Source organism: Ostrinia nubilalis, chromosome 6 (assembly GCF_963855985.1).
Source record: "Ostrinia nubilalis chromosome 6, ilOstNubi1.1, whole genome shotgun sequence".
In the NCBI taxonomy this organism is placed as follows: domain Eukaryota; kingdom Metazoa; phylum Arthropoda; class Insecta; order Lepidoptera; family Crambidae; genus Ostrinia; species Ostrinia nubilalis.
The window spans coordinates 8,102,463-8,111,673 of NC_087093.1; the positions used below are offsets into that span (position 1 = coordinate 8,102,463).

At 35.7% G+C, this 9,211-nt stretch overlaps 2 protein-coding genes across 2 annotated transcripts; one reads left to right on the top strand and one right to left on the bottom strand.

The window, feature by feature from the left end:
- The first annotated feature begins 1,511 nt into the window (after window positions 1-1,511).
- LOC135072524 (hsc70-interacting protein-like) lies at window positions 1,512-6,149 on the top strand. The gene is made up of 9 exons (XM_063966466.1): window positions 1,512-1,630; window positions 1,712-1,904; window positions 2,092-2,183; window positions 2,587-2,798; window positions 3,136-3,245; window positions 3,474-3,633; window positions 4,395-4,628; window positions 5,117-5,273; window positions 5,435-6,149. The coding sequence occupies exons 2-9, from the start codon at window positions 1,720-1,722 to the stop codon at window positions 5,497-5,499; spliced, it is 1,215 nt and encodes a 404-aa protein (XP_063822536.1). The 5' UTR covers window positions 1,512-1,630; window positions 1,712-1,719; the 3' UTR covers window positions 5,500-6,149.
- Window positions 6,150-6,590: 441 nt separating this feature from the next.
- On the bottom strand, window positions 6,591-8,879 carry LOC135072525 (large ribosomal subunit protein mL38). Its single transcript, XM_063966467.1, has 4 exons — window positions 8,590-8,879; window positions 7,903-8,471; window positions 7,169-7,330; window positions 6,591-6,930 (listed from the first exon to the last, which is right to left on the bottom strand). The coding sequence occupies exons 1-4, from the start codon at window positions 8,769-8,771 to the stop codon at window positions 6,656-6,658; spliced, it is 1,188 nt and encodes a 395-aa protein (XP_063822537.1). The 5' UTR covers window positions 8,772-8,879; the 3' UTR covers window positions 6,591-6,655.
- Window positions 8,880-9,211: the final 332 nt, after the last annotated feature.

A 9,211-nucleotide genomic window follows, 5' to 3' on the forward strand; every position in this document is an offset into this window, starting at 1 on the left:
TTTCAGATAGATCCAGTTTATTCTGTAACTTATTATTGGTACCGTTTGAAAGAGCTCATTAAGCACTTTCAGGATCAGTAACCAGTTTTTTAATATCTTGTATAGTTAAGAAATAATCGAGTGAGATCACTTAACGTTTCCACCCTGTATAGTTGTTGCCCATTTTTGCCACTTGACGTGGCAGAATCGTGGGACTTCACGGTATTTAAATAAAAATTAAAGTGGTTGCGTTTAGAAACGCCACAAATATTTGAGTCTTTGGAAACAAGTTCGTTATTATACTTGTATATTAAAATATAATTTTGTTTTACCTAGCTTTTTCTTATTAATAAAATATAGGTTATTAAGTACTCAATACAGAAATCAGCCGGCTCCTAGTCTAAAATTCTTATAATCGAAATTAAATGATTTAAACTACAAATAAAAATGATTCAAACAGTACTAGTTTTTAGGTTCAAATTCGACTGCTCTAGTGGACGCACGGAACGGCAACGTCGCAGTCGACCCATATTATTTGAATTATTTGGCGGGAAAATAGTTTTTGGCTTTTAATTCTGAAACTAAGAGGCCTAGAGATTTGAAATTATGTCTCGTGTGTACTTTAATTATAACGAATTATTTGATGTTTAAAACGCAACTCTAACTTATACGGTTTTAATAATCCACCGTGTGTTACGTGTCACCAGCTTACACATACGTATCGGTTCGTAGTTCGAAAACGGTTCGAAATAAAGCTTTGAAAGAATTGAAGTCGGGTTTTTTTATTCGACTTTAATTTATGAGATATAAAACATTGATGTAGCTTAAATATTTACGAAGATACAGATGTGTAAGCTGGAGACACGGTACTCCAGCTCGCACATAGTTTTTTGATCGTGGTTTTAACAGTATTTGAGCTAAAGTCTTGAAAAGTGGAAAGCCTACTATTTGGAATCGACTGTAATTTTTGAGGTATAATACATTATCGTAGCATAAATATTTACGAAGATACAGATGTGTCAGCTGGAGACACGTGTCCTCAGCTTACACATAGAAAACAACTCATAGTTATGAAGTTCTAATGGCTCTAATTGAATGACTGAGAGGTTTGATGACTCTAATTAGGCTTTTATTGATGGTATACTTGGAATTGCTCTAGGGCCAATGAGGAAGTTGGAGACATTCAGGTCCCATCGTCGTGTATTTATTACATAAAAACGTTTTTTTGTGTTATAACCACTAACTTCAAAGGCATAACACAATTTTGGTGTATTAATTTAAAAATTAAAATTTAGTAATAATGACATTCGGATTTAAGTGGTAGGTATGTGGATAGTAAAATGTAGGTAGGTATGTAAATTGAAACTTAAAGACATATTGAAGATCTGTTGTTATTGATAAATAAATAACAAACTTCTCTTTAATATATTCTGTTCATTAAAAAGTTGCGAGAAAATCTCTTTTCTTTAAATAAATTAGGGTAGTATATTATTGTAAAGTGGCAACATTGCTCCGTTCGGCGTTTTTTTTTGTGAATTCATTCTTTCTTTCCTTCCGTCAGTGCCTGATTTTGACAATTTGTTTGTTTCTCGAATCTTACAAAGGCCACACAAAGCCGATTACCGGTTTTTATTCATCAGCTAAATACAAAGTGAGTAAATAAATGCTATTAATTAGTTTGTGTTTGTAGTTTTCCTGAATGTTGATGTTAACTTTCTTGTTTTGCCGGCAGATAACAAAATGAGTTGTCCCTTCCATGACGAGCAAATAGACCAGCTGAAGGCGTTTGTAGAGCTATGCAAAGCTCAACCACAGTTTCTACACCATCCGAAGCTAGCGTTCTTCAAGGACTACTTGGTGTCGATGGGAGTAACCCTGCCATCGGCTACTTTTGGAGCTAAGAACTTCACACCTTCGGGAGACTCGTATGTACTTTTTTTATGCTAACCTAATTAACATCAACTAATTTTATTTGACCACAACTTTGTGTCGGCATCGACATGTTTTGTACGTCGCATTCGCATTTTACATCCATAGAAATTGCACTATAGATGTAACTACGCATTTCAATTAAAATCAATAAGTTAAACATTTTTGCCCAAAATATTCCAGCAACACTGGAAATAATAATGCTACTGAAGAAAAAGCTTCATCAGGTGAAGATGAATCTGACCAAGAATCTGATGTGGAGCTCAACATGGAAGGTATGTTTCATTTTAAAATATTCTCTTTACTCTTCCTACATCAGATGTAATATCTTGAGGTTGTGTGTGATGTGTAAATACTTATTTTTTAGTAACTGCCTTTTTACTATTTTGAATAATTTATGATTGTAGCATGCAATTATTTTACATTAACAAGTTCTTAGACCCATAATGTAATAAATTGATAATTATGATGAGTGACCTTATAAATTATAGATAAGATTTTTGAGCTTTGTTTCATTATACCAAAGAGAGCTTTCTATATCCACCCTTGATAATATAAGTTTCTATCAGTTTATTACTTGTACACACATTTGATGCTATCAACCAAATCTATGATTGTAATCTAATCTATTTAGACCAGTAGTCTAAATTAATCTTTAAATTCAATTTCTGGGTGTAGGAGTCATTGAAGCAGACCAAGTGGACATCAACCAAGTCATGGGCGACTCTAACAAAGAAGTCACTGACGAGGAACGCGATCAATCAGATGAGAAGCGCTCGGAAGCGATGCGGGCCTTCTCTGAACAACAGTTTGATGAAGCTATAAAGCTGTACACTGAAGCTATACTGCTAAATCCACAGAGTGCTTTATTATTTGCCAAGAGAGGACAGGTAAAGTTATTAAATATAATAATTATTCTATATTCTATGATTAATGGCCTCTGCTAAAATTCGCGAGGGCGCCCGGGCGCAGTTCTGTATCGGAAATTAGTATGAGCAGCACACTCGGGGGCCCCATGCATGAATAGACACCCGCTGCAGCTCCGTTCACCAGTACGAGTTTTAGCAAAGGATAGGTCCTTTGTGTGAACCACATTCTATGCTATTTTATTCAAATTATAGCAATAGAGTTCAATTTGGAACTGAAAATACTTATACAGGCAGTACTTCTAATCTTTACTCCATATAATAGGCATGTGAATGAGGTGCTGTTTTTTTGTTATCACAGGTATACCTCAAACTGAACAAGCCAAATGCCTGTATAAAAGACTGCACTAAGGCCTTGGAGCTGAACTGCGACAGTGCTGCAGCATACAAGTTCCGAGGACGTGCCTATGGGTGAGTTACAAATTAATATACAATCTAGTAACTCTACAAAAATACATCAAGTTTTCTTTCTTGTCTTGTAATAAACAAAGTTATCTGAACTTTAGTCTAGTTATTAATAAACTCAAATACAAAATATTTACATTTGTTTTGCTAGCACTTACAGTGATAACTGTAATCTAAGTAAAATATCCATAATCACATGAAGGTAACTGACTAAAATTTGCTTTGCTATAACAGGTTGCTGGGCCAATTTGAGGAAGCATCTCACGATCTTTGTGAATCTTTGAAGATTGACTATGATGACCAGACTAACGAATGGTTGAATGAAGTAAAGCCTAATGCTGAGAAATTGAGACAGCACAAGCTTAGTGTGCAACGCAAGAAGGAAGAAAAAGAGGTATCCAATTGTTTTATCAAGAATAATTCTCGTTTTACAGTAAAGTAAGGTTTTGTTGAGCGTCTGGTACAGTCTGTACCTACTGTCTGCAAAACCTTAACAGGCAAATAGTTTGTGACTCCCAAAGTAAGACAGACAATAAGTCTAAAAGTCTTTGTTACTATCGAAATAAGGTTGTGTTGTCAACAAACTGTTGAATACAAATAAGATATCCCTCCTCAGACTGCAAGTTAACCTGTGTGTCTGCGCTTTAGATGCATAGTTGTATGCGCCTTTTCCCTGATAATAAGTAGTGATGCAACGAATACGAATATTCGTATTCGCCGAATAGTAGACATTTACCGAATATTCGTATTCGGTGAAATAATAATTACGAATACGAATACCTATTTTTTTTAAATTTTGTCACACGTGTGTTTCTTCGAACACTATAGCCACAACGACATGACGGGAAACCCCCGGTCAGTATGTAACAAAGTAGTAAGCAAGTTCTCTTCCGGAATTTGACAGTCAATAGCAGGTCGATTGTACAAGTATTATTTTGTTTTGTGATTAATTACAAAGTAAAGTGATACAATACAAAAAAAATGCCATTTGTAAATTTTAATTACTAAAACATTAACCATGATAAAAATAGTTAAATTTATTAGTATTTCATGACTATGTAGAGATATTCGTATTCGCCGAATAGTAGATTTAATATTCGTATTCGTAAAAGTAGTATTCGTTGCATCACTAATAATAAGCGTCAAATGCTTCAGCACCGCGCCAAGATCCGCCGCGCGCGCAAGGCGCAAGAGGCGCGCGCCAAAGCTGCGCGGGCGAATGCGACGAGTGGCGCCACGGCCGGGGCCGGGACGGGCGCGGGACCTGGCTTCCCGGGCGCGGGAGCAGGATTCCCGGGAGCGGGTGCTGGCGCCGGATTCCCGGGAGGTTTCAACACGCAAGACTTCAGCAACCTGCTCTTCGATCAGGAGCTTATGGCTGCTTTCCAGGTAAATGTTTTGCCTTCTGTTTCTGTCTGTGTCATTAACAATCATGAGAACAAGAATAGTGGAAGTGAAACTGAAAACTGAAGCTTTTCAGTTTAGATATCCACCACTGGGGTTAAAACTGACTTCTTCCCAGTGTCCAATTAGGCCAAAAGGAAGATTACAGTAGTGTGGTGTGGTGGATATTGCAATATTATTTTTATGTCATGTCAATCCTCATTTAGACAGCTTATCTTCATCCATAGACTACATTCTATTAATTTTATTCAATTAGTTATAGCTGATTTATTTATTTATTTAAAGACTATTGCACACACATAAAAATGATCAGTACATAAAGGCGAGCTTAATACCATGTGGCATTCTCTCTCAGTTGATTGTGATTTGTTTATTTTGCTGCATTTAACATAAATTATTATGGTCTAATCTTTATTACTTGAAGAAACCCCATTTATTTTTTCTAACTCACAGCTTTACCCCTATTTTTTCAGGACCCTGAAGTCGCTGCAGCTTTCTCAGATGTTTCGACGAACCCGTCCAACTTTTCCAAATACCAAAACAATCCTAAGATCGCGTCCGTCATCGAAAGACTGCAGTCTAAATTGGGCAAAGGAGGTGCTGGACCATTCTCAGGAGGTGTCCCACCAGGTAAACATTTTTACACCAAATTTGTGTTATCACATTTATAATAATGAATAATTTGAAGAGATAAATATTTTCCATTTGAAACATCAACAACGGTCTTCATCCTTAGTATTGTAGGGTGCTTCATTCTTGTAGGTTTGATGTTAATTTTTCCTTTTTTTCAGGTTTTGGCGGCGCTGCAGCTCCTGATGCTGGAAAGCCTACTGACGATGACGTGGGACTTGACTAAATTGGCCATAAATTGCTAAATCTTACTTCCAAGTGAAGAGTAATCATCTCTGACATTTATTATAAAGCATTTATTTACATAGCAATAAAATTAATATGTATACCTGCTAATACCTTAGTATTCAATAGTTGTAATCACTGTTATTCTATATCGGTGATGGTAATATAAACCTGTCATTGAATTCTATATAGCACGCAGAATATCTGTAATTTTAGTATTTTGCTGTGCATTTACTGTTGATTATGGATAGTAGCCTTACTTAATGCTGATGCATAGCTCTATGGAAGGTGCTTAACTGTTATACAAGCAAGATAGTATATTTTGTATGTATAGTTATAGTTGAACATCGTAGAGAATTAAATGTTACTTCATGTAGCATCATTTAATATTTTTGAAATGGGCTGTCTGCCAATTAAAATTTTATAAGTCCAATATGCTTCTTAATTTTTTCATTTTATTCATTACTAGTCTTGTCAAAGTTTTAGGTAGGTATTTGTACTAAAATCTGAATTGGCACTTTGCTTAGTTGATAAATGTAAATTGGCAAATATAATTAATGATAATAGCACATTCACCTTATTATTAGGTTTTGTCTGATTATGCTAGTTATTTTGTATTTTGTTTAATGGTTTAATAAAATTGTGTAAGTAGTTTTGATGTTTTAATACTTCCCCATCATAGTTATCAAAGCTACACATCCGAACTTTTAATAGTTAGGCTGCACACAGCTGTTCGGGAGACCCGTACGGACTGTTACTACGGAGTGGGAGCACACATGAGCTTCGTTTCACAGCGACGCGGATTGGTGCGCATGCGACCCGCTCAGGGCAGAGCCCGTACAAAGCGATCGTATCGTACTGAATGAACCCACGTTTCAGAACTTCCGCACACGGACAGCCCGTACGGGTGTCCCGGACAGCTGTGAAATCAAGCCTTACAGTAGGTACACACATTCTAATCTTTTAAATTAGGTATTTAGTCCAGGGCTAATGTCTGGATGTCTGGTTCTTTAAACCAACCTTAAATCTGAGGAAGAGCTATGATTTGGTGATGGGTTATGCTAAATTGCTAAAATATAATAAAATCTAAGATATTTGAGATTTAACTATTTATTTTTAAACAACTAGTAGGTACTCGTACATTGTATAGTTAACATTCAAATTTCATTTATCCTACCCCAGCCCAACCTAATCTTCTTTTCATGAAGTTTCAGCCATGATGGCATGCTTTTTGGCAATGGGTGGGCATTAGGAAACTGAAGGAGAGGAGGTGGTTTCTTGAAAGGATCTTCATTCTTCAGCTTTCGCAGCAAATACTCCTTGTTGATTTGCTTTGGGTCACGGTACTTGTCCATGTAAATGTTAAAGGGCTTTCTCCTAGGAAACCATTCCTGTGGCCTAATGTATGGTGAAGGGAAGTCATACTCGTAAACTGAAAAAAAAAAGGTTAAATGATATGAGGTGCCACTCTGCTACATTTTTATTTTACTTAAAATAATTTCAATAGCTTTCAAGATTCTTCATTCATAATAAAAGGTTTAACCATTAATAAGCCTGCTTTTTTATAACAATTCTGTCTGGAAATGTGATAGTTTAAATTGATGCTACTACATTACATAGGATATCAATCCTCTAATTTTAAAATGTTACTAAAAATATAAGTCACTCACTTGGCTCTTTCAATTTTAATGTATTGTGAAAGAAGTCCCTGACAGAATTGTCCCAGTCACTTTGGTAGAAAGCCAGACCAGCAGGAGTGATGTTGTCCTGATATTTCTTGTACCAATCCCTGGATACAAATGTTCTGTCTTCAAGAGGGGATGAGAAAGTCACTGTAACATAATAATAACAATAAATACCAAATGGCAATGCCAGATTTTGTATGGAAGGTGGCGTCTTTTTTTTTTCGCGCGGCCATCGACCAAACCATGTTTTTTGATTACAAAATAGTGTAATAAACCAAACTTACTATGACATGTATACCTCTAAACTCAGTCTGAACTGAGTTACGAGCATTAGAAGTTTGATGATTTTACATACTAGACAAAAATAGTGACATTGTATGTGTTAACAAACAATACCATCCATTAAAGGCTCCAGACATCAGTGTGGAGCAGAATCAGCGCAATAAAAAAAGACGTCACTATTTTGTTGCAATTTCTTACAAAACTTGCGCGCAAAAAGCAAATCTAGTATGTAAAATCATCAAACTTCTAATGCCTGTAACTCAGTTCAGACTGAGTTTAGAGGTATACATGTCATAATAAGTTTGGTTTATTTCACTATTTTGTAACCAAAAAACATAGTTTGGTAGATGGCCGCGCGAAAAAAAAAAAGACGCCAATTTCCGGCTTTGTCTTTTCTACTCTAGAAACATTATTTATGTCAGTATTATGTTATTTACCTTTTGGTAAGTCATATTCAACTTTTCCATCTTGCTTGTACAATACAAACACATATCTGTGGAACCCAGTTCCTTTCAGTGGAAAAGGTTGCAAATATTCCACGATGGTGTCTCCTTTCTCCACATAGTTTTCTGGGATGTTTGCAACTAACCAGTGAACATATTCTTTCTCATTCTCTGTCATATGACCATCAAGGCTTGTAAGTGCCAGGGTCCACAAGCTGCCTTTATCTGCCTCATAGCTCACACTGGGTTGGTCTAAAGCTTCAGAGGGTTTAATAACATTTCCAGTATAAACAGGTAATGCAAGACCTTCTCTTGATTCGTGAAAAATCTCTAAATTAACATATGGTATAAAATATCCTTCGCCATATAAATGTTCATATACTCCATAATGATCTGCAATAACTTTCTTTTGGTTTGGCCCTGAGTTTATAAGCCATTCCTTCCGTACTTCAACTAAATCAACATCCAACTTTTGTTTACGAGCCAATTGTTCAAGGTTTTTATCAGCTTTTAATTTTTTTACATGTTCTATCCGTGCATTACGTTCTTGAGAACTAGATTTCCTGTAAGTTTAATTGTCAGAACAATTTTATGGTTAATATTATGTACATAAATTACCTTGCTAACCTCACTCTCCCTATAAATACAAACTGCAAAAAAACAAGTAATAATTTTACTTACTTTAAACGAGGCAGACCTATATCTATCCTAGTAGTGTAAACTTCATCTTTATAGTTTAATTCATCCAATCTTTCTTTGATTGTTCTGCAGAAAATGGGGGCCTTGCCTCTAATTCTGTGTGCTAGTCGAATTTGTTGCAACTGCACACCGATAGTAACAGATTTTTTAAGCGAATTGAACATGATGAAGTCACTATCGAGCTTCAATCCACCTTTATTTATTTAATCATTGAATTTCAACAATTTATTTACCCTAACCTGCCGTGGCCGACTGAAAACAGCAGTGTTGCCAGTCGGGTCTTGTCAGAAATTACCAGAAATATAAAAAATGTAACCTTTTTGAATAAATAGTAACCTTCATACGGGGGGGGGGGGGGTGCGGAGCGATTGTGTAAGGTTGTTCATGGATGGTTCATGTTTACCTAAATTCGAAATTTTGACCATTCCATGAAGACCGAAAAGTGACCGGTCGTATAAAACCGTTTCATGGATTTGCGTTTTATTATCAAAAAACATTTGCTAAAACTCATTGTTTTTAACAAATAATAAATCAAATTCATGTTTAAATGCAGTTTATGACATAATTTTTAAATTGTCACTATTAATATTTTTACTGAATAACC

Bases quoted from the DNA above. Each gene is read 5' to 3' on its own strand.
- LOC135072524 (XM_063966466.1), top strand. From the start codon at position 1,720: ATGAGTTGTCCCTTCCATGACGAGCAAATAGACCAGCTGAAGGCGTTT. The intron at 2,184-2,586 runs GTATGTTTCATT...TTCTGGGTGTAG, and splicing joins TGTGGAGCTCAACATGGAAG to GAGTCATTGAAGCAGACCAA. The intron at 2,799-3,135 runs GTAAAGTTATTA...TTGTTATCACAG, and splicing joins TATTTGCCAAGAGAGGACAG to GTATACCTCAAACTGAACAA.
- LOC135072525 (XM_063966467.1), bottom strand. From the start codon at position 8,771: ATGTTCAATTCGCTTAAAAAATCTGTTACTATCGGTGTGCAGTTGCAA. The intron at 7,331-7,902 runs GTAAATAACATA...ATTATGTTACAG, and splicing joins TGAATATGACTTACCAAAAG to TGACTTTCTCATCCCCTCTT. The intron at 6,931-7,168 runs GTGAGTGACTTA...TTTTTTTTTCAG, and splicing joins ATTAAAATTGAAAGAGCCAA to TTTACGAGTATGACTTCCCT.